The sequence below is a fragment of the Ochotona curzoniae genome, unplaced genomic scaffold (assembly GCF_017591425.1).
Source record: "Ochotona curzoniae isolate NIBS_2020 unplaced genomic scaffold, NIBS_Ocur_1.0 scaffold_2476, whole genome shotgun sequence".
Taxonomy (NCBI): domain Eukaryota; kingdom Metazoa; phylum Chordata; class Mammalia; order Lagomorpha; family Ochotonidae; genus Ochotona; species Ochotona curzoniae.
This window is the reverse complement of record NW_024467095.1, coordinates 6877565-6902548: the sequence shown is the minus strand read 5'-3', so window position 1 is coordinate 6902548 and position 24984 is coordinate 6877565. Positions and strand designations below refer to the sequence as shown.

Here is a 24984-nt window from a genome sequence, read left to right as displayed (position 1 = left end):
TGTTCTGTACTCCCCAACCATTAGCACTTCTGTTGCTCTCTCGTTTTTCTTTCACTCACAAGCTCTTAGCATGTTTCTACCCCAAGTTCATGAGTTTCCACCTAGATATATGTTTCTTGGCCAATAGCGCTACTCTGCCTCTCCTTGCAGGAATATTATTTGAAATATAAATGAGCAAAGCAGGCAAGCTAGCCACAGCCATCTTTGAAGCCCCAGCCCACCAACTGCAATCTTACAGCTAATTCCTCTGATGCTGTATCTACTACTCAATATTATAATGTCAATTCTCACCTCATTACGTTTGACCCATGTGTGTATGTTGGCATTTGAAGTCTTAATAATTTCTTCTGATGCCTGCCTACCTAGTTATTTTCTCCAGTGAATCATTGGACAATTTTTGCTTCATTATTATTCTTTCCAAGTCATGTATGCTGCCCTCCAAAGGAATTTGTTATATAGCTCTTTTTTTTTTTGGGGTGGGGCAGGTGTGGGGAGGAAAGGAGGGTACAAGGGTGGACCTTTTTCCCTATTTCGCCACTCTGTTTAAAGTCCAATTGATGGTTCCTGCCTGAAATTAGAGGGCTTGAGCAAAGACCTTACAAGATCCCTCCTCCAGGCAAACTGACTGGTAACCCCAAACCTTGCATCAATCATTCAGTTCAGTCTCCTTTTCCTGTCTAGGTATTGCAGCTTGTGGAGAGTAATGTGGCATTTGGGTTTACTTTCTGTTACTTTCTCCCTCATGGTCTGATGGCGAAAAGCAGGGAAATGGCCACAAAGAGACAATGCAGAAGGAAAATGAAGGGATGGGTACAGATCAGGACCTGTGTGGTCTGTCCAGCCTCACCATTTCCCTGTCACTTTCCCATCTTTTGCAGTGGTTTGGAAGATCTACAGTTCCTAGAATTCCCCAGGTTCATTAGTTAACCATGGATCCTTTCTGACTTCCTGGTGTAGAGGGTTGTTGAAAGGATTATATGAGATGATATGTGTTAAGTGCCTGGTACAGTGCTTAATATATCCTAAGCGACAAAAGTAGCTAGTTAAAGGCATGATATTTAACTTTCCTTTGCTTCTGTGGCTGGGGCAAACTTGAGCTCTTCAGAAGTAGCACTACCTGTAAGGTCCTTTTTGTGTTCTCTGAAACAGGAGAATCAGTGCTGTTATGAGATACTGAATTTCTTTCTTTGAACACGTCTTTTGATTTAAGAAATTCTATGTTTTGTACACAAAGTAGACTTACATATAGTTCCTATAACTTTGAGCGTTGGAAGGAGATGTCTGCTGAACTGTTGTTGTCAATGTCATTAGCTGACATATGTTGAGCACATTTCCACTGCTGGGCACTGTACTGAGCACTTTGCATGCATCACCTCGCTTAACCTTCACAACAACGTTGCAAGTAGATTCCATGTTGTTTGACATCAGGGAGGCAGAGTAATAACTTGCCCAAAGTTATACACTAATAAGAGGTTGAGTCCAACTGTTAAGACCCATCTTTCTAATACTAGACATTCTACTTCTTGAGCTAAGATACCGATATTTCTTTTGTGCCATTATTTTGTGTCAGCAACTATAAACAGGGGTGCATGAACCAGTTGGCCCCTTTGCATGTTTTGGCATAACTCCTTGCCCTTGTGCATGAACTCCTGTGGTTGATAACCACAGCTCTGGTATTTGTCATTGATGGTGACTGTTATCTGAATGAACAGGTGTGCAACTGCTTATATTCTTTTGGCTGAAGAGGAAGCAACCACCATTGCTGAAGCAGAAAAGCTGTTTAAGCAGGCTCTGAAGGCTGGAGATGGCTGTTACCGGCGTTCTCAACAGTTACAGCATCATGGATCTCAGTATGAAGCCCAACATAGTAAGGTTTCATCCAAGGCGGAGAACTGGGGCTCCAGGTCATACGATGATGATTAATCAGGGCACATTTCAAGTCCAGCTCAAAATACAATGCGCCTGGATGGGAACAATTACTGGCTTTTGCTTTTCTTCATCTTTATTCATTTTTTTTCTTTTCTAGAAGAGTACTTTTCTAATATACAATTAATGTAGAGCCTCATTACTGCTTATTTTCACATTCTTTTTCTTGGTTTTAGATTCCTAATCCAAGAAATCAAATAGTAATTTTTAGTGGTCATCTTTCTTCCATGTAGATCTCTTACATATTTCTGTTCATCAGTTACATCTTTGTCCTATAACTTTATATCCCAATTAGTAAACAAAATTTTAATTAGTATTATTAAATGTTTGATAATATAGGTCTAATGTAGCATAGGCTGAAAATAGGACAATTAAGAATATAACAGTTATTGCTGATTGTATCAGTATTTGCTTCTTATTTAAGAAATATTGATAGTGGCTTCCAGAAAGAAAGTACGAGTTTCTATTGTTATTTTTTTATATTAAAACGACGCCTTCCTCTATTTAAGATAACTTTAATTATCTGAGATCTTTCACTTTAGCACACTAAACTCTTAGTGATGTTTCAGATAATATTGTAGAAACAAGGCAACAAAACCATTTCTGAAATTCCATGAGCCATTTGACTCATCACTTTGTAAGTGTATTTTCATGGAATTATTAAAGTTTTGTTATTTCATTTTTTTAAAAAAGGATTTACTTATTTATTTGAAGCATAGGAGAAGGAGAGAGAGGGATGGAAGAAGGGAAGAAGAGAGAGTGAGAGATCTTCTAGCCACGGGTTTACTCTACAAATACATACAGTAGTCAGGGCTGAGCCCGAGCCCAGAACTCCCCTAGCTCTGCTTTGTAGGTGGCAGTACCTGAATGTTTTGGCCATCTTCCACTGCTTTCCCAGGCACGTTAGCAGGGAGTTGGCAAGGAGGCAGAGTAGCCAGGACAGGAACTGGTGCTTCAGTGTGGCATACTGGCATCGTAAGGAGTGCACCACAACCCATCCCAAGTTGTTGCTTTTTAAGGTGAAATTTCTCTCCAATCTCTTTCCTGCAGCTTAGAATGCTGAAATGTATTTCCTTTATATTTGTAATTATATGATTAAATTTTAATATTAAACTTGGATTTGGTGTAGAAACTGACTGCATTATTCTATATGATGAGGGTGCCAGCAAGATCTTTGCATTTTTACCTGCATGCTCATGTTAATGTCCACAAAGCCCATTAACGTTCATGTGGTTTTATTGTGCAGTGATCATAGAAGTTAAGAAAGTTCCTAGTCACTACCAATATCTTACCGTTAAAAAACTACAGTGCAATGCATTGTGAAGACGTGTATTCAATGTTTATTTTATGAGCTAAATGGAAATTAATGCATAACAATTATAAACTACTACTTCAGAAATTTTTCTTTTCTTCTCTAAATTAAATCTTTTCAACCTGTTGCCTGAATCTATCCAAAAATATAATCACATCTTTAAAATAATTTGTAGGTACTTGGCAAATTTTCAGCACACATCTTGTTCTCATTGTTTAAAATTTGAAATGTAGGACTTTGGTCTTAACATTTTTTTTAATAGCTGCATATTATACATGTACTTAATCTAAAACAGGTGTGTCATATTTTTCTCAAACATGGTAATTTTATTGAGGATTATATGCATGCATGTTCTTACTAGTTGAACACATCCAAAAAGACACATAATTAAACAAGAGATTAAGATAAGAAGTTGTTAATGTACTTTTAAAGACCATTTTAGTGACTGTTATTTTAACTATTTAGCTTGTCAATGCTTTCTCTAACACTACGGTAGTTTTTCATTTTGTTGCATACTCTATTGTCATATCTGGAATGCGTTATATTGCCATCTAAAATCCACTGCTTTAGGGACCTGGAGATGGTTATGATGTCACTAGTGTTAGAGAAAGAATAATATGAAACAGAAGTTCAAGATGAGGCTTCTCCAGACTTAATGTCAAGAATTAAAAAGAATAGTTCATTGGGATGCAACCCGAGATTCACCTCTGTGCTTCTTTACCAAAAGCTTGCACACTCGAAGAATGTGGAATTCTTGCTTGTAAACCAAATGCGATATGGGTATGATCTTTTTTTTTTTTAAACCAAATATTCAACATCCAACCTCAAAAAGAGGAATTAAGTAATCAGTCACGTTACTTGACCTTCGCAAGGCTGAGTACTTTGTGTTCATTCTGTTATTAACCAAGTGGTCAGTACTTCTGGCAATAAGGAAAAACCAAGAGAGTGGTCTCCTTGTTTAAGGTTTTCCTTTAAGGACAAGGCAAATGGCCAATGCATTTTTTTCTTGCTGCTCAACTGAAAGCTCGCTCTCTTTTTTTCTCTCACTCTGTCTTTTAAATCAATTTTGATGTTTTATATCTCCTTCTTCAGGGCGAGACACCAATGTCTTGGTCTACATCAAAAGAAGGCTAGCAATGTGTGCCAGAAGACTCGGGAGGACCAGGGAAGCAGTGAAAATGATGAGAGATGTGAGTTTGAATTTGTGTTTGGGAATGGTGGCCGTGCAACTGGCTGTAGGCTGTCGGTGTCCACTGAATGGCTATTGCAAACATTATAAGTGATAGTTTGTGATCCCGTAAGCCCCATAGACCCTAGAGCCAGACTGTCAGAGTTTCAGCTCTACTTCCCGGTTGACTAAGTGAGCCATCTTGTGAAAGTTAGAAAACTTCCTTTTTGCCCTAGTTCTCTCACCTGCAGTTTGGAGAGAGCAGTAACAATCCTCCCAGTTACTTCTGAGGATCGTGGTGAGAGCTAAATGAGGTAATACATACAAAGCCTTTAATTAGAGTCTGTGGGTTGATTTTGTGACACAACAGGTTAAGCTACCATTTACAAACCTCCCATTCCATATTAGAGTGCCAATTCAAGTCCTGGTTGCCCCACTTTTGAACCAGCTCCTTGTTTAATGTTTTTGGGAAGACAGTAGGGAGTGGCCAAATGCTTGCACCCCTGCCACTCTTGTGGGGGTTAGTTGGAGTTACTGATTCCTGGCTTCAGCCTCCTCTAGCCTTGGTTGTTGGGCCAACGACTGGAAGATCTCTCTCTCTCTCAAATGGTCTTTCAAATAATAAATAAATCCTTAAAGAAATACTGATACATTAAAAACAACTCCATATATTTCCTTATTACTATTTGGGGCTGTAGCTAAAGCCATTGAGATCAGCTATTTTAGTTGTCCTTTTCTCTATGTAGTTTTAAGTAAGATTTGATATATTGTGAGTAATTTGTGCTATCTTCAAATTTTGTAATATTAGGAACTAATCCTGTTTGTAGTCTCTTAAAATATTTTTTATATTCTTGAATCGGGGTATTTTATTATTAGCAGTCACCATAAGATTTAAGAAAATAGGATAGATGTGAGAGTTTTAAAGCAAAACAGAATCATTAGAAGTTACGATTATATAGCTTTAAAATAGAACAGTGCTTTTCAGGGAGAGCAGTTATGTTTCATGGTTTGTTACTGTTGTTAGTAAGAAAGGATATTCTTAAAAAAATTGACCACAGTGTAAATTGTATTTATGAGATGTTTTCTTTTAAAAACAACTTCAGAAAACATTTTATGCTATTCTTAAGTTTCTGAAGATATAGATGACTGTGCCTTTATAAATGTGGAACAGTCAAGGACTGGATGGAAGTAATGTCTTGCCTTATTCTCTACTCATAGGTTTGAGTTCAGACTGTGAACCGTCTCTGGAAGAGCAGTTACTTGGGTGAATTCCCTAGTATCCTTGGAAGGGGGAGGCAAGGGGCACCTACACTGAGAGCCTCTCCCAGTTATCTCTTCATGTAACAGTACCGTGTGAAGGCCATGTGAGACCCAGCTTGGCGTCTGGCCAACCCACTAAGCAGCAGTGTAGTCCCCAGATCTAAGAAGATCCTAAGATCATTCTGAGTGAATGTGTGATAGATACCCCTTACGTGACGCCAGGGCAAAGGGGGTTGGTGAGAGTGGGATTCTTTTGTTTGGATGAAGAATTTAGAGAATGTTTGTAATCTACCTTATGTGCTCATTTTTTTTTTGTTTTAAAAAGGTGGTTTCTCAAAGCTTTCTAATTTGTTCTCAAAGCTTTTAATTTGCAGAAATTCCATCCTCTGACATTACAAAGAAACCCCACTAATCACCCTGGCGCTTTGAAGGAGCTGGGGACTTTATGAAAAATAGATGTTCCTCTTCACCTGCTCCAGCCACAGTCAGACCTTAACAGTGTTGTACTTTGATCACCTTTTCTTGCAGGAGGAGCAGGTCTTGGAGATTTTCTTATTCCGTGCCTAGGCAAATCCTGGTTTTTCTTAGTCTCATGCTACTTCTTTTCCAGATAAACTTATCTACAGTATATCCTCCATGATTTGCTTTGTGTTTCATTGTTAGTGTTTGTTTATATTTCCTTTTATTGATCTAGCCCAGATGTAGATCTTGGGGAGAAGATCTGGAATGTAAGGGAAGAAACCTGAGCAGGGAGTTGAGCAGTGTGGATGTGACATCTCGCCTCTGCCCTTGGCCAGCTTGGAGAGCCGTAGTAACTTTCTACGTGCTTTTCTCACTTAGTCTTCTCTAGGATGGGGGTCATGGTTCTTAACTGAAAAAGTAACCGATGGGGAAAACCAAATGAGTGTGCAGAAACGCCTGGTGATTTGTTTTTATTGAGTGACTTGATCACCCAATCAAGTCATCCATATGTGTAGTATACCTGTGTGTATTTATACACACATGTATGCATTTACACACGTTTGTGTCTGTATAGATATATATTTCTCACAATATACTTCTTAATGTCTCCTATTTTAAGGAGGCCAATAATTGTTGCCTTTTCTCGAGGTTTGTGAAGCATTCAGCAAATGTGGACCCTTCCTCTATAATAGGCCTGTGAGTGTCACTGTCGGACTTGGTGGAGATGTGTATTTGAGAGAGAAATATTCAAAGTGTTCTTTCCTTTAGAAACTCCTTTTATCAATCCTAGATCCTTTTATCAAACCCCAGACCATAGAAGAGAGGTTGAGAACCTTACGCTGCGGTCCGAGCCTCGAAGGAGACAGTTGTGGGTGCAGCCCAATGTGTCTGACTCTTTTCAGGTCAAGGGTCAGGCTGCATGGAGGCATTCACTCCTTGAAAAACATGCACATGAACTATCTCACTGTGAAACTTCCTCTGATAAAGCAGAGCTCTGGATTCCAGGCAGGCCTACTGATAAAGCATTTAGGCCAGAGGAGCTAATTTTTCATGAAGATATGGCCATCCTCTCCGCATGTGTGTGGGTGTTAACTGTGCTAAAGAAGATTTTCAATTAGAAGTAGAAATATTGGGGTTAGAATGCCTCCCTTGTAGGAAGCAGAGTCATTTAAAAATTGTATCGGGAGATGCCTTAAGAAAAGGAAAGCTGTTAATTGGTAAGATATCCTGAGAGAGGATGAAAAAGAATTCTGGGATGTCTGGTTGCAGATAATTTCTATATTTCAGGGCTCAAGGTTTTATGATGGGTCAATAAAATGTTGATGCTGTCAGTGAATTATTGATGAGGTAAACACCAACTCCTTCGTGTCAAGCAAGATTCACAGCTACTCATTTTTTAAAAGCGACACAGTGATTACTTCGAATTCCCAGAATATTTTTTTCCCAAACTCACTTCAATTTGTTTCCTTTTGCAATAAAAAACATGAATGCATCTTAAAGAAATCTAACAAAGTGTTTTCAGGCCAACCCCATGTATAGGTGCAGGTTTAAACCCTGGTTGCTCCACTTCTGATACAACTCCCTGCTGATGAGCCTGGAAAGGCAGTGGAAGAACTTGAGTCCTTGCACTCATGTGAGAGACCCAGATGAAGTTCCTGGCTGCTGCCTTCAGCCTGACCCAGCCCTGGCCATCGTGGCCATTTGGGGGATGAACCAGCAGATGGAAGAACACTTTTTTTTCTCTTTCTCTCTCTTTGGCTCTACTTCTCTCTCTGGAATGCTGCCTTTCAAATAAATCGATATTAAAAATAGTTAAATTTTCAGGAAAAAATATTTTGGTTGCAGAGATAGCCAAGAACACCTCTGGCTTTTAAATTTCATTATTGTTTATTATCCTAGGTGGAAAAACTTGTACCTTTTGTTTTATTAACGTTAAGGGAAAATCTTTGTGTTTTTCTTAGTTTTGGTGATTTTGCTTCATATACATTTGATACACACACAATTTCTTTTTTCCATTCAATTTGTACCATTTGGCTAGCTTCCATTTCTGCTATGTCCTGTGGGGGCACATTTATGTCAGTTCATCACCCATTAAGAGCCAGTGGTCTGTAGGCCAGCATCCTGGCCTAGTGGATTAGCCACTTTCTGTGATGCTGATATCACATATGGCTGCCAGTTCAAGTCCTGCCTGGTCCTCTTCTGATCTACCTCCGTGTTAATGTGCCTGGGAAGGCAGAGCGAGATGGCTGAGTCCTTAGGATCATGATCCGCTCTACTTTAGGACAAATCCAGCTGGAATTCCAGACTCAAGGCTTTGGCCTGCCACAGCATCATCCGTTTCAACCATTTTTGAGTACCCCAATGGATGTAAGATTTCTCTCTCAACTCTGCTTCTAAACTCTGTAGTTTTGTCGTCTGAGTAAATGAATCAATTTTATTTTTTAAAAGAGCCATTGATCTAGTAAAGTTTGAAGAGAAACAAGTCTATTTCAGGGCAGAAAACTTTTTTCATGCACTGCTTGCTTGTACCTTAAGTATTCCCCACCATGGTACAGGCCTGAAAGCAGCTGTGGACTTGACCAGGCTGGGTGTAGGAACTGTTCGACTCAGTAGAGTCCTGAAAAGGCAGAGTCTCGGGGCACAAAGAGCATACAAAAGTGAACGTTGCGGTGGGAGAGTGTGAAAGCCTGATGTGTTGTGGTGGTCTCTCTTGCATCTCTCCAATGCTTCCAGATCAGTCCATTTTCATCTCTCAAGAATCTGCCATATGTTTGAAAGTTGACGGTAGGCTCTCCAACTTGACGGTTCTTTGTTGCAGTTTTATCCAGGTCTCTGAGCCATTCTCCCTTTTTCTTGTCTTACTGTCTCTGAAACCCCACCTTTTCATACGTGGCCTGACACTTGATATTCTATATCATCACGGCCTCTTCTGGAGATAGTTTGTTTACTTAATTTTAGGAAGCCAGGCTTTCTAAGTGTTCTTGAAATCTCACGGTATCTCAGCTTGATTCTCTTCATCTTCCTGTCTTCCAAAACTTGAAGTGCTGAGAGATAATATCTAGTCTCAGATTGTTACCATTAAAATGCTGACAAACCTTGGTGTGGTAATAATTGTGTCCTAAGCATTGTTTCAAGGCTTTTATACATTTAAAACTTATTTCAGTTTTCTAACAGTTCCTAACACAGGTGCTTGTTCAAGACCACGTAACTAGTGAAGATTTCTGAATATGCCTTGCCGAACACCTGCGTCAGCAGCACACAGGGTGGTAGTTTGATTCCTCCCTGATAGGGGTGGAGGCAGGGATTGAGTTGAATAACTCACGTGAAACATTTGTCAAGGACTTTATGAATAATGAGTGCTTCATGTTATTCTTACTGTTATCAGCTAAGATATATTGTCAAGTAAAAAGCAAAGGTGGGCCTGGTGTGATAGCTGAATTGGCTTGTCTTCCCCTGGCAAGTGCCAGGGCCCCATGTGGGTGCTGGTTCATGTCCTGGCTGCTCCACTTCCCATCCAGCTCCCTGCTTGTGACCTGGGAAGGCAGTGGAGGACGGCCCAAAGCCTTGAGACCCTGCCTCCGTGTGGGAGACCAGAGCTGCCATACATGAATCAGTGCCCAGCTTTATGAACCAGACCCTCCTGTCCTTTTTGTCCATTGAAAAGATATGGTGTAACATTTAAACATGGTTTTGTTTTCCTCTATACTTAGTCTTAATGGTTACTTGGGAGATTTCTCAATATTCTTCTCACATGGCACAGGTAAGTTAGCAGGTGTTGGCCTCTGCCTCACTCCTGGGCTCACACAGCGAAGAGCCTTTGTAAGCAGCCCTTTGTCCTATGCGGTGTACAGTGAGCTGGGATGCCTGAGCTCTTGTGAACCTGCTGTGAATACTTCACCGACTAGGAGTCAGTGAAGCTCTTGACTTCCAGTTTGAATGAAGAGACGATCACTGGAAACTGACACATGACTGATTGGGTCATCAGGAACAGAAGGTGTGAAGCACGCAGAGCTTGCAGCGGTGCATGGTCTGGTCGGGGAGGCAAATGAACTGGGTCTCTTTGATCTTCCTTGAGCATGATAATGTCCTCCTTCCTGGACAGTCAGCTCTCCTTGTTCAGAGTGGATACTCCGGTAATCCTCGGGCTCCTCTCCCTGGCCTTGAGGACATTGGCTGTGTGACACTGAGGTCTTTAGGCACACAGGCTCCTTTGTAAGACCCCTCACTGACCCCTGTAAGGACAAGCTTTCTCTTTCTCTCCCTACTAGTGTATCTTGCTGAACTCTTCCAGTAGTAAAGTTTTTACTGGCTAGATAGAATAGAAGTATTTATTACACCTCTGGTTATCCCCGGACATCTATCTTTTGTAGTCAGATGGGTTCTCCTTCCAGCTTGATGTATCACTATGCTGTTCTCTGGAGGATCAGAAGCAGCCTCTTGGCAGTTCTAAATGGGCAGATGCTCTCCTGCTCCTGCCTCGGTGGTGTCATCCTGCATAGAGACAGCCCCACCCTCCTGTTGTCTAGGCACAAAGATTTTATTATATCACCGCACCTTATCTTTGTCCTGCTAATTTTTTTTTCTTCATGGTTTTTTTTGGGTCCACTGATATTCTATTGTAATTTGGTTGGATAGGTTTTTGTATTATTTTTAAACTTGATTCTGCACCTTTCATTGTGAAATCTCCTTTCTCTCTAAAAAACAAAACAAAACCACATTTTTATTGGAGGAACTTAGATCAAATGTCATGTTTCTTGACTAAATGTTAGCATTTGAAACCAAGGCTAAGGAAAGCTTATTGGAGACTTTGGATAGATACAGGGCTGATTGCCTGTTGCTGGGCTTTCCTTCTTGGTACCCAAGCACGGAGGGAGTATAGTTAAGCAAGCATATTAGTTCTGGAAAGAGCTGATGAAAGTCTGAATTTGGAAGCAGCAGCAAAGAAGTAGATGGATTTGAGATATATTTGGATGTTGAATCAATAGGATTTGACTATTGCCAAATTGCATTGGCTCTACTTTTCAAATGTGGGCCTATTTAGATTCCCACTATGTCTCACTGTGTTCACATCCCTCCCATTGGTCTAAACCTTCACCTTCTTTTACTTGCATTCTAATAATAGCCTTTTAACTGGCTTTCCTGCTGCTGCTGCTGAATTTCTGTAACCACTCTGTGTATGGCATTGAGGATGGAATCATTTAGGATATGTGTAAAATACTGTTATTCTGTAGCTTAAAAGCTTCCAGTGGCCTCTCATCTCAGAGTTTGAGCTCTGAAAGTGATCTACAAGGCTTCACAGTGAAGCCCCCATTGCTGCAATCCAGTCATGCTGACCATGTTGCTGTCTGTTGAATGTACCAGATTCAGTGCCACAGCAAAACCTTTATACTTGCTGTACCCTTTCCCCCGAAGGCTCCTCTTGCAGAACCCAATGACTTGTTCTTTCACTTTTTTCTGATTAAATGTCACTTTTGCAATCCCACCTTCTGATTGCTCTTTTTAAATAGCCTCTATCTGTGTTATACCACCATCTCCTAAGCTCCTCCTCTATTGTATTTATTTTTCTTGATATTTAATCATCATCTGATAGTCTGTATATTTCATTTATTTTTCTTTTCACTAGAATGTCACTTTAAGGTCTGGATTTTTGTTTTTATCTGTACATTACTGTTTCCCAGTAGAAGAGTGCTTGCCAAATAACAGCTACTCAATAACTGTTGGAATGAAGAATATCTGAACTGATTAAATAAGGAAAAAATAGTCTAATCAAGGAAGATGTAGGAATGCGCATGTTTTTAGCCTCATCAGCTTGATGTCATACCATTTATCTCCTAGGAGTATGACTAGGAGAGGAGCAAATTTCAGTGGTCATGCAGTTCACTCGGGACTTATTAAGCCTGAGATGCTTGTTGTACTTCTAGGTGGATGCTTCAGAAAAGCAGTTGGATACGGTCTGGAATTCAGGAGTGAGTAGCTTGGAAGTTGCCAACGTGCATTTCAAAGGATTTAAAGCCATTGTCTTGAGTGAGGTCATAAATGAGGGAACTTTTAAAAGCTCATGCAAAAGGAAATTAAAAGAGAAGTTTATTTTTGCTATAAATATATTTATTTACAAAGCATGTTTTCCATGAACTTTTTGGAGCCCTCACTTGGGGAAAGAGATGGAAAGAGAGAAAGAAGGTGAAGAAGGGAGTTCTGGAGGTCTCCAACGCTGGGAAATGGGGAAAAAGAGAAACACCCAGTGGCTCCAACAAAGGAACAGCCGGAAAGCTAGGAGTAAAACTGGGTGGGTGTAGTATCATGGTAACCTAGGGAGGAAAGAATTTTAAGAGAAAAATAGGCATTGGTGGTTTCAGTGAAATGAAAGAGGAAGTTTAGGAGTAGGCTAACATTTAATGGTTTAAGGTATCAAAGTGATGCCAGTGTCCAATAGCAGGGTGGCTGAGTTTGATGCCCTATTATGGCTCCTGGCTGAAACTTGTTGCTAATTCACATCCAGACAGATAATACTGAGGGTTCAAGTATTTGGATCCCTGTCATAATGTGGTTGACCTGGATAGATTTCCTGGCTTTCAGCCTCAGTCTGACCCAATCTCAGCTATTGTGGGAATTGCAGGTAGTGGGCCAGCAACTGCGAAGTCACCTTCTATGTCTCAACTAAGTAAGTTTTCTTTCTCAACTAAGTAAGTTTTCTAAGAAGAGGTTTAGCGGGAGAGGTGGTATAAGATAGTCAAGAAACAGCACCATTCTGTTCAAAACATTGCATTTTAGATGATGTCAAGGTCTGGAGTTTGGCTGTGACTTTATATTGCTTAATTATAGTGGAGAGAGCAGTCTTTAGCTTTGAGCAGAGTCTACCTAATCTACTAGATGGGATATTCACCTGCACTGAAATTGTTAACACAGGCTAGGGCTTGAGGTCCAGAGTAAGAATATGGAGTCAGGTAAAACAGCCTTCATTTCAACTGGGTGGAAGACATGGCCCACTGTGGCATGAACTTCTGAGGGTCAGAAATTGGTGCTTTGGTGGAGCTAGAAGCTTGTCCTAATCCTGCATGGTAGACACAAGCTTTTGAGAGGGTCAATCAACAAGCTACAAAACAAGCTATGAACTCAGGCTAGTGTTCTCTAAATAGCATGTGGATGTTGGGGGGAATGTCTGAGATACATGGAGAGGAAAGAGCACTGGAAGGCGAAGTGACTGTATCAGATAAATATCATGGGTTGACCTGCTGACCTCTGCCTGTTGCCATAAAAGAATATTCTGTACTTTTAAACTTTAGCTTGACTCTACCGAACGATGCCTGCCAAAGTGAGTTCTTGTTAAGTGGACCCCAGATAACCAAATGAGTTAATCTCCTGAATGGCATTATTTACCATTACCCATGTGATTGTGGAAGGGTGTCTGCCAAATGCAGCAATTGTGGTTTTGGCACAAAAAGTCCTTTCTGACAGTAATTGTTGGCCAGTGTTTCTAGCTGCTTGTTGAGACCACTCCTGGAAGAGCAGAGCAGTGCCATGTCATCACAGGGAAGGGTACACGTTGTCCTCTTGTCTGTGGGCTTGCTTCCAAGCCATTCAACATGTGCATCAAAACATTCAGGTTTGTTCATGACCTCAGGGCTAGGTTATAGGCCAATTTTAAACTGTGAGAAAGGTTTTTCTCTAAGTGTTACCCATCACTTTTTGAAGAGGACATAAATTATTCTTTCCCTCAAAACAGTGAAGCCAACTTATTCCTTCTCCACTAACCTCTCCCTTGTGTTTCCTGAAACTGCAGTTTGCTGTTGAGTTCGCAGTAGAGGAATCTCCTCAATACCATATAAATTAAATTTGTAGTGCTAATGAGAGCTGGCATTGTAGCATAGCACGTTAAGTTGCCACCTAATATGCTCATCCTAAATGCATCCAGCTCCCAGCTGATGTGCCTGGGGAGGCAACAGAAGAATGGCTCAGTACTTGGGCTCCTGCCAGCCATGTGGGAGATCTGGGTGAAGTTCCAGGCTTGTGGCTTTGGTTTTGCCAAGCCCCATCATTGGCAGTCATTTGGGGAGTGAACCAGTGAATAAAGGATCTCTCTCTTTCTCTCACTTCCTCTCTCTCCCCCTTCTTTCTCTCTATAACGCTGACATTCAAGTAAAATATAGCTTTAAAAAGAAGGTCTGTCAAGTGTTTGGTTTTGGAAAGTTAGGTTTTTCAATATTCTAAGGTAGAGGCAGGTCTTTAACACTGGTGTTCAGATGCCACTTGACACACCTGCAAGCCTTCTCTGGTGATTGGATTTATGCTGAGAGGGAGAAATAGGTAAGGTAAAGAATTGCTACTTGAGGAGGTAGAATTTGAAGAACAATCTTTGAAGATCTGTGTGACCTTGTTTTATGTTTAACTGAGCAGAAACAGAAGAGGAAGTCTTAGAATGAAACATTTTCGTTATGATGTGTATAAACGCAAGGATTGTTTCACTCACTGAATTTCTTGAGGCAGAATTCCTCTCTGGACTAACGCAAGCCTACCTTTGACAGAGAGAGCAGGTTAATTATTTAGAGATAACCTTCTAGCCTTTTCAGTCTTTGGGAGACATACGGCTGTCGGTGGGTGATCATCACCTGCCTAGAACTGTGACTTCTTGCTTTAATTCTCCACAACATGTGCACATACATAATGAACTCAGTTCAGGGACGCACTAGTGGACAGATGACTAACTGATCGTTGGGTCATCTGTGTCCATGGAACTTTACAGTAGATGTAGCTTAATAATTGTCTCTAGATTAGCTCTGGAAAAAAAAAATGACATGTTCTTATTAGCACAGGCCTAAGCCTCTCTGGGCTGCGTTTTATGGTGATTTCTGCAAAGGGAGCTCCCAGGAGCCTCTGGACTCGTTCTTCCCATTCATGGCCTTCAGTGTCAGTGAAAATCACTGACAAAATTATAGCCATGCAATGGAGAGTGTCTTTTCTATTTTCTGTTTATGCCTTTATTTGAAGGCATAATTAAATAACGTCAAACTTGCAACTCTAACAAAATAGTATCTGCTGTTCAAGTATGAGACAGGCCAAATTCTATAAACTTTAATTAGGCCAGGCTCGCATTGACCTCAGTAGGAATCTGGCTGAGGACCTCTTTTAATTACCTCTGTCTTAAAATATGTAAGAATTTCCCCCATTTGCTTTTTTTACTCAAGGAACAATACACGGATAGCTAAACTAATAAAATGTTTAAATAGATACAAATCAAACCTGAAGGGTTTAAACTGTTGTTTTCATCCTGTAATTCAGCTGAGAAAAAGCATGCAGACTGTAGTTCTAAATTACGTCCATAGAGTATTTCAAATCCAGTGAATTAGCTCTCCTCTTTTCCCCCCGTTTGAGCTCATAAATGTTAACCTCAGAAGTGCCTCAAATTCTTCCATTGAAATAAACTTGAACTGACAATAGCCAGATGATGTAAAATTGAAAATGAAATTCTATCCTTGGCCCATCCCATGTTCTTCCCCATAGGTATTAAAGGAATCGTAGGAGAGTTAATGTTTTCATTCTATGTAAATTGTAATATTTGGGCAAAACAGGGCATATAAATTTCTTGCTGCCAGGAGAAAGCAATTACCACTGTGGAGAAGATAGCGGGTAATAAATAAACAAAACTATGTGAGATAGTGAGCGAGCCCAAAGATTCATTTAGAATGACTTAGCTTATAGAAAACAGGCCTCTATATTTATCATATGCTTTCATTCAAGCTTGATATGGGAACTGTGGTCTTTTCTTATTAAAGAGGCTAATTATATCACCAAACCATTTTTTTGTATGTCATTTTTAAATAAATAGAGAATGCTACATTGCGTAACTAAAAACAAAGAAAAAGGAAACCAAGCACACATAGCAAGCAAATACCAACCCCCCCCCCAAAAAAAAAATTGATATGTCAACTTTAGGAAAAGATAGTGGCCCAGCTACATCTGGATGGGAGCTGTACAAGCGCCGTGCGAGAGCTGTCCACCCCCTGCCGCCCCTCCCCACCCCCCAGTCTTGCTGATGAGAAAAATGAGCTTGCCTGGTGTTCAGAAACTCCACTAGCCCTTGACATCACGGAACCCCGCTGATTAAGGAACTCTACGGTCCCTGGCCGTAAAAGCGGATCTGACTGCAAAGGTGGCAGTGCTCTTGACTCGGCTAACATGCCACCTCTCCCAGGCTGACTCCTTCCGTATGCATCCGTCTTCTCTGTAGTTTTGAAAAAAAGGGCCCCGGGAGTCGTTGAGGTGCTTGTGGAGAAGCAAGAAGGAATTTTCAGATGGAAACATTTTCTTACACATTCACCTAGTGCAAGCATAATTCCAGTCCAAACCCCAATGTTAAGGGGCAGGGAAAGAATGTACCCTACTGTTGGAATAGTGATGCTTATAGTTCCTTAGGTCTCATCAGTAAACCTACTCTCTGGAACTCAGTTATATAAGTAATAAGTGACTCTAACATTTATGTTAGATTAGCAACTATTACCTTGGTGCTATTATAGAAATCAAACAGTATATAAAAATCTAATATTTTAGAAGAAAATTCTCAACTTGTATAATCAGAGGCACCTTTTATACAACTGCTGGGAATACCTTGAGTAGTCACAGTTGGACCTCCAGTGAGAAGAAACTTTTTTTCCAAAGGGCAATAAGGAATTAGAAAAATCATAATGGTGAAAACAGAACTCTTCATGATTTGAACAAGCACATATGATACATTTAATGATCTCCCTGCTTAAAAAAAAAAACCAAGATTTTATTATTTGAAAGGCAGATTTTATGGAAAGAGCAAGATCTCCCATCTGCTGGTTCACTCCCCAAATGGCCGCAGTGGTTGGAGCTCAAGTCAGGAGCCATGAGCTTCCTCTGGGATACCCATGTGAGTGCAGGTCCTTATGGACTTGAGTCATATTCTCCTGCTTTCCGAGGCTGTAGGCAGGGAGCTGGATCTGAAGTAGAGCAGCAGGGACTTGTGATGCCAGCGCTGCGGTCAGAGGGTTAGCCAGAAATGCCACTGCACCGGACCAAACTTCCTGGTTTTGAGGATAAAACTTTTACTAAAGTACAAAATATACACAGAATACATAATGATTAAGAATGTATCTCTGCCCCATAGAATTCAAAATACAAGTAAATAATACATAGCAGCAAACTAATAATTAAAATTTTGCAATGGATTCATTTTTTAAAAGATTTATTAATTTTTATTGGAAAGTCAGATTTACAGAGCAAAGAGACAAAGATTTTCCATCCGCTGGTTCACTCCCCAAGTGGTTGCAACAGCCAGAGCTGAGCCAATCTGAAGCCAGGAGCTTCTTCCGGGTTTCCCACAGGGGGTGCAGGGGCCCAAGGCTTTGGGCCATCTTCTACTGCTTTCCTAGGTCATAAGCAGGGAGCTGGAAGGGAAGTGGAGCAGTCAAGATATGAACATGGTGTCCGTATGGGATGTTGGTGGATACAAGGCATGGACTTTAGCTACTAGGTTCCTGTGCCGGGCCCTCCCTCATCATCTTTAAAAAGAACTACAGTGTATATAAAGCTGTAGTCCCAGTGTGACCATGCCTTACATCGCCTCAGTCTTCCTTTATTTACATCCATCTCCATAATATTCACCAATTTAGTACATCTAGTATTGTCTACATACATTTTTCATTTAGTTAAATAGTATATTGCTTGAGAGTGTATTTCACTACAATATATTTCTTTACTCGTAGCTGTTTTGATTTTTGTCCTCATCAAGGTATCTTAATTTGAAGCTCATTCTTTTAGTCTGCCGAATATCATTTGTTGTGAGTGTACGCGACTTCCCACCGTGGATGACAGGCGTGGTTGTCAACGCCTGTCTCAGGATGTGGCCGCTCGGAGATCTGTGTGAATGTCCTCTAGGGAATGTAGCTGGAAGAGGAAGTACTGGGTTATGGCTTAGACCTTTTCCTAATTTATTACAGTCCACCAAACCAGCTGTGTTAGAGACACTGCATTTTAAAAACACGCATTTCCCAATGAAACTGTCAAATATATCCTGACAATAGGATGCTGCACTTTCTACCATTGTCTATATCTGCAATGTCATGGTACACTTACATGGCAGAATGATGGACTTGTGACTATTGAAGGACTATACTATTGTAATAGTAGGGAAGGAGGGAGGTCGGGGAGGGCAGAATAGGAAATCCCTGAGCCTGTGGAAGTGTATCGTGAAAAAAAAGACACTGCTTGGGATGCCCGCATTCTGCTGCTGTGGATGATTGCTTACCATCCTGCACCACACCATTGACCCCAACAAATGGAAAAGGCTTAACCCACTGCAGTACAACACCACACAAAAATATATATAGTATATAATCTCATTACAAAACTCTCAATGAAAGGCTTTTCCTTTTTTTTTTAAATTATTTTTATTCACCAGGAGTTGGCAAGGGAAGGCCTGTTGGCAAAATCTGCTGTCCTACTTGTTTTTGTAAATCACTTATTATAGGAACACAGTCCATAATAATAATATACGCATACAATAATAAGCACATTCATTTATGTACTATCCATGGCTGCCTTGGAGTTGCCATATCAGCATTGAACAGCTATTAACAGAGACGGTGTAGCTTGAAAAGCCCAAAACGCTTACTCTGTGGCCCTTTACAAAGTGTTTGCTAATCCCTATAATAACATTAATATTCTCATTCCACTTCTTCTCTACTTTGCTTTTTAAAATTCTGCAATATTTAAGAGTGGTTGTTGAGCCATAGTGGGTTAAGCTAGTATTTGAGATACCCACATCCTGTGTCAGAGTACCTGGTTCAAGTTGTAGCTATTCTGCTTCTGATTTAGTTTCCCAAGTGTTGCAGGAGGGCAGCAGATATGCCACTGCAGTGGGGAACCTGTGTGTGTGTGTGTGTGAGAGAGAGAGAGAGAGAGAGAGACAGACAGACATCACCCTTAAAGAAACAACAATAGCTAATACTAAGCCATATAACATAGAGGATGATTTTGGGATGTGATCCAAAGAGTAGAAATGGTACTGTGAGTGGGGTGGGTGCTGACATTAGAAAGGGCTAGGAGTCTGAGAGCATGCCGTAAGAGCTAAGACACAGGAGACAAGGAGACCAAAGCTCAGAAAGGCTAAGTAATTTGTTTAAAATAGCACAGGCGGTAAGTGGCACTGGCTAGATTTCAACTTAGGAGTAACTCCAAATATAGGGCGCTTTTCTCTGCAATATAGTGGCTTCTTAAAATGATGTAAATGTGATACAAAGCAGATATGTAAGCATTGTATTGGAAGCACAATCAAGCTATCTTAGTTCTCCAGGACTTGGCAACTCAGGGCCTGGGGTTCTGATGTGCTGAAATCTGGACTCAGTGTTGATGACTGGGTTTGAATCATAGTTCCAGCACTGACCTTGGCTGAGTCACTTAGGTCTGCAGTGTTCAATGCTGTTTGATGGGGTGAGGTAGGAGAGAGATCGCCTGTAAAGTGAGGAGGGTGTTGGGACAATCTCCACGGGCCCCTCTGGCTCTCACCTTCCAGGATGCTGTGACTTTAGGAGGTGGCATTTGATCGGGGCTTTGGAGGGTGCACTGATTTTGACGGGCTGCCTTGTACACGAGGGGAGGGGTGGGAGGAAGGATTCCAGGTGGAGAAAACAGTCTGTGCAAACACCCAGTGGCCGGGAACTGGAGGAAGCGTTCTGGGAAGGATGTGTAGAAGTCTGGTCTGACAAGGCTGGTGCTCAGGCCTGTAGAAGATGGGAGAGACAAGAGGGCTCCATGCTGAGTGGACCTTGGGGTTAGCATAGGAACTGGATGTTTCTTCCCTGAAATTGTGAATGTGAAAGGTGCTTGGTCTTTAAGTATCCCTGTCCTGTGACCCAGCACTGCCTGTTGATACAGGGGAAATCTGTGTGCTGAGTCAGAACTTGTGGTTTCTAGCTAAACTTTTTCCATAATGTATGGGATGGAAGATTGTCAACAGCCATAAGAACATATTTAGGGATACACATCCCATGACTGAAGTCAACCTATGGTTCCATACACATATAATAGGCACCCCAAAGGAAGAGAACTGGGGGATGCCTCTAGAAAACGTTCCAGTTATGAACTATGTGTTCAACATCCACAGTGTGTCAGAGATTGACCAAGAATACAGAGAAGGCAGAGTTCCTGTTCTCACTGACTTCCCAGGGTGCAAGGAGGAATGGATCAGTAGGTCACTGTGACGAGGAGTTTGATAATCCAGGTTGGGAGTGACTAAGCTGCAGTGGAAGTTAAGAGGTAGAAATGGTTAAAGATTCCTGTAAGTTGAGAAATTGACAAGGGGGAGTCCACCAGAGTGAGGGAGAGCTGAGAGACAGAAACCCAAGTGGATCTATTCCTATTCACAGCATTAAGAGTAAGTATGTGGCTAGAGCACGGTGTGTGAGAAATGGCTACAGGGAAGGCTGATGCTGTGGACACTGGCTGCTTGGTGTGCCATGGATTTTAGGTTATATCTTCAATTTGAGGAGAAGCTAGTACTCTCGGAAGCATTCCTCACCACTCCCAGTGTATCAAATGTGTGTCTATCTCTTTAAATAATATTAGAACATATAGAAAATATGGAGAAATAAAAGTTGCCTTATTCTCATCAGAAATAACCAGCACTCATTTTAGTATGAGCATGTTTCTATAACCACGTATGTTTCTGTACATATGTTTTTTTATGAAAAGCATGGATTTATTGTAAAATATGCATGAGTCTCTACTATTTTTGTTTTATTTAAGATTAATTTATTCTTATTGGAAAGTCAGATACACAGAGAGAAGCAGAGACAGAGAGGAAGATCTTCATCCACTGATTCACTCCCCAAGTGGCCGCAATGGTCAGAGCACATGGGTATAGGGGCCCAAGGCGTTGGGCCATCTTCCACTGCTTTCCAAGGGCACAAGCAGGGAGCTGGATGGGAATTGGGGCCACCGGGACACCAACTGGCACACATATGGGATTCTGGTGTGTACACTGGACTACTGCACTGGGCTCTCTCCTTTTTAAAACAATTTAATTATGAGAAAGGCAGAGCTACAGAGGGAGGGGGTGAGAGAGACAGAGAAGAGAGGAGAGAGAGAGAGAGAATATCTGCTGGTTCACTCCCTAAATAGCCAGTTCTCTACCAGGTCAACTCAGGAGGCAGGAACTGAGCCAGGCCAAATCCTGGAGGCAGTAACTTGATCCTGGTCTCTGGTCTCCTGCAAAGGTGGTAGAGGCCCAGGTGACTGGGCCATCTTCCACTCCCTTTCTAGGTACATGAGCAGAAAACTAGAATTTGGAACAGAGCAGCTCAGACTAGAACCAGCACTCTGATATGGAATGCTGAGTCACAAGCTGTCAACCCCTGTATCCTGGTTTCTCTGACAATGCATGCCAGCATTTTCCAGGACATATCATTGAAAAATTTTTTTGAGAATGTAGCTTGCTATAACTATATATAATAGCCAGAAACTTACTGTATTTTATTAAACTTACATGTCTGATAATGGGTTAAATTTTTGAAGTTCCTTGCAAATGTTATGAACACTATTCCAAGTGATGTGATAAGTAGCTTTGTTGTCAATTTGTGGTCACGTGTGACTCTCCCTGGGGAAGGTCTAGCTGTGTTAGTAGTTGCACGATGGACTCAGTGTACATAGCTAAGCGGCCTTTGTGACAGCACTGTAAAGGGTGAATTGGAACAGAAGGTGGGCCAGAGTCAAGCAGATGAATCTGAGTAATTTAGACCAAGTATGAAGGCATAAACTAAACCTTTGGCAGCAAGATCAGAGAAAGCAGGAGATGGCAGTCATTCCTGAGGTGTGCCTTGCATAATAGAGCTTTCGGTGAACTTGGCCAAAGTCATCAGCATTTTTTACATATTAATTCAGAGGGAAGGGGCTTCAGAAATGTCTGTAGTTTAGAGAAGAGGGTGGTAAGAAATACCAGGGAAAAACAGATTTGAAGGGTTGTCCTCAGCGAAATTCTCAGCTAAAAATCTTTTTAAAGATTTATTTGTATTTATTTGAAAGGCAGAGTTACAAAGAGAGAGATCTTCCATCCTGGCTGAGCCAGGCCAAAGCTGAGCCAGGAGCATCTGCTAGGCCTTCCACTTGGGTTTAGGGGCCCAGACACGTGAGCCATCTTCTGCTGTTTTCCTGGACACATTAACAGGGGGATGCATTGGAAGTGGAACTGCTGGGACTCAAATCGATGTCCACCATGGGCTGTGGCTTTACACACTAAGCCACAATGCCAGTCCTACCCGCTAAGTGTTAGAGGCATTGCCTTGAAGCGCAGGAGGTACAACTAGCAGGAAGATAGTTTATAAGTCAATATAAAGCTTAGGAAAAAGGTCAGAGCAGGATATTAGCACATGGGTGGTATCCCAGTGAAGGTGGTAGTGCCAAGATCCTGTACAAAACAAAACAATTTTTAAAAAAATAGTTCTAGAGATAAGGGTGTTATGATAACACAGTGTGGGTGTATATCCTGAAGACTTACAAAACAGACAAGGTGGAAATCAGAGGACCTAGGAAATGAGCACCAGAAGAGAATGCTGTTGAAAAAGGTGAGTTTCAAAGGAAAAGACATCAAACTCTCAAATGATACAGAAATCAGACAAAAAAAAAATGAGGGGAGGAGTTGTAGGGTCTCCACGGAAGCATTTAAGTCGCCTGTACTTGCGGGACGAGGAGATTGGGAACTGCGGGAAGGCAAGTCCAATACAGGTGAGGCTGTGGGGAAGCAGTGGAGCCGGGACAGTCCAGTATTGGGGTCCATCTTTGCTAAGATTGTTGTGAAGGCCTGGAAAGGGTGGTCAGTGGAGAGGGGGCTCTCTTCTTGTTCATATTAAGTAAGGAGAGCAAGATTTCCAGGCTGCCGTATGACTTCAATTACCTCTGCAGCATTTGCTCTTCGCCAGGTTTGAGATCCTGTTATTGGTGATTCTTTTCTTGGACACAGTGTGCTCTGTCCAGGCTCTCCATGAAAGCACTGCTGCTCAGGCTCCCAGCGTCTTACTGCAGGTTGTGTTTTAAACCAGCTGAGACCTCCATGTGTGTGCACACAATCTCAGTGGGTTTTAATATGACTTGGTGGTTAACCTTCAACAGCTAATATTTTGGAATTGTAGTTTTAAAAATTATAGAATATGACTTGTGTCCTTGAAGTTTGTTTGATCATTACCTGAAGAATTGGACAAAAATGATAAATGTTTAAATGTTGCAGTTTAGGGAATGTCTTTATTGTGTTGCCAAATGCTGAATGACAGAGAGCTTTAATTTTAACAAGCTTTAATTAGAAAGAGTTGGGGGGAAAGGATGATGTCAGCTAGAATCAAAGTGAACCAGAGCAAGAAATACTTTTATTGGTTACAAAACATCAAAACTGTGTGGTGTAGTCTCATTCACTTGCTTTACTAACAATGAAAATACTGCAGTCTTCCCTGGAGGATTCAGATCATCAATCTTATTGAACATATGATCGTTTTGATAGGAGCTTTTCTTTGATGACATTATTTGGGGCAGCAAAAAAGTATTTGGTTCTAAAGATATGCTAGATGATTATTGGCTCAATAAAACAAATATACTAAATATTCCTATTAAGGAAAAATGGGTTATCTGTGCAAGCTTGATGCAACTTGCTTCTTGCTTAGCAATAAGTCTGTTTTTGAATATTATCATTCTCAGTGTAATTGCTGTAGAGATGTTGACATCTCATTTTAATAGGTCAATTACACTGTCATAGAATACAGAATCTATAAACAAGAGAAGGAAGGGCAATGTATGATTTTGCTGCATAAAGAACCTCATCATCCTCTCAGGCATTTTTACTTTCCTGTAAAATTATATTTTACTCTGAAGTTCCTGTTCTTCCTACTTTCTCTGTGCTTTCCAGCAGTTCATTGTTACTTACGTGGACTCCTGCTTGTGGACCTCTCTTCCTCCGCATCCAGTTTACAGTCTTCGGGCCAATCATCATTGTAATCAACTCTTGCTTCTTGACTTTTCATTGAAATGGATGTCTTCCAGGTTCAATCTAATCATTTGACATTTTGCAGTCATACTCAGGCTAGATAAAACTTGACTAATGTGACGCTTATACCCCTTTATACATTTATGGTCTCCAAACTGTTAGTCACTCAAGTTGGCCTCTCCACTCTGTCACTTTGTGCACTTCCACCCCCATCTCTAAACTTCTTCCCTGCCACCTCTTTCCTTCGTTGCCAAATATAATCTCTACTTCTGTTTTATTGAGGCATCCCTAGGCAAGAACCCGTAGACTTTTTCTTACTCATGCCTCCCATCTACAGGTTGTCTCTCAACCATATTGCCTTGTAAGACTTTCCTGCTTCTTAACTTTGGCACACACTGACTTATGCCCTTGCCTTTCCCTTCTCGCTGGCTTTCATCTAAACTGCCCTTGATAAGCTGACCAGAGACAAAACTGAAAGTCTGGGAAATATTTTTTAACTTTGATTTCTCTTTGGCGTTTTCATCATTATTGGATATATATATTTTTTAGTTTTTTTAAAGGATGTATTTACTTGTCCATTTGCAAGGCAGAGTGATGATGTTGGGGGAGATCGTCCTTTCACTGGTTTGCTTCCCAAATGGTCACACTAGCTAAGGCTGGAGCAAACCCAAGATTGGAGTCAGAGACTCCCACCAGATCTCCCACACGGGCGGCAGGGACCCCGCTACTTGGGATATCACACACGTGCCTTCTCAGGAGCATTGACAGGAAGCTGGATCACAAGCCAAGTCGCCAAGCTTCAGATACAGGAGGTAGCAGCTTAACCCATCGTGTCTCAATGTCCATCTCCTCCTTCAGTTTTTATAAGAAGCT

At 41.2% G+C, this 24984-nt stretch overlaps 1 protein-coding gene across 10 annotated transcripts in view; it reads left to right on the top strand.

Annotated features, from left to right (window-relative positions):
- ST7 (suppression of tumorigenicity 7) overlaps positions 1–24984 on the top strand; it is a 185257-nt gene that overhangs the window by 113654 nt on the left and 46619 nt on the right. For all 10 annotated transcript variants that reach the window (XM_041002393.1, XM_041002396.1, XM_041002394.1 and 7 more), the window contains 2 exons: positions 1713–1867; positions 4331–4428. In XM_041002393.1, the coding sequence (XP_040858327.1) occupies positions 1713–1867; positions 4331–4428 (253 nt within the window). The remainder of the gene's footprint in view (positions 1–1712; positions 1868–4330; positions 4429–24984) is intronic.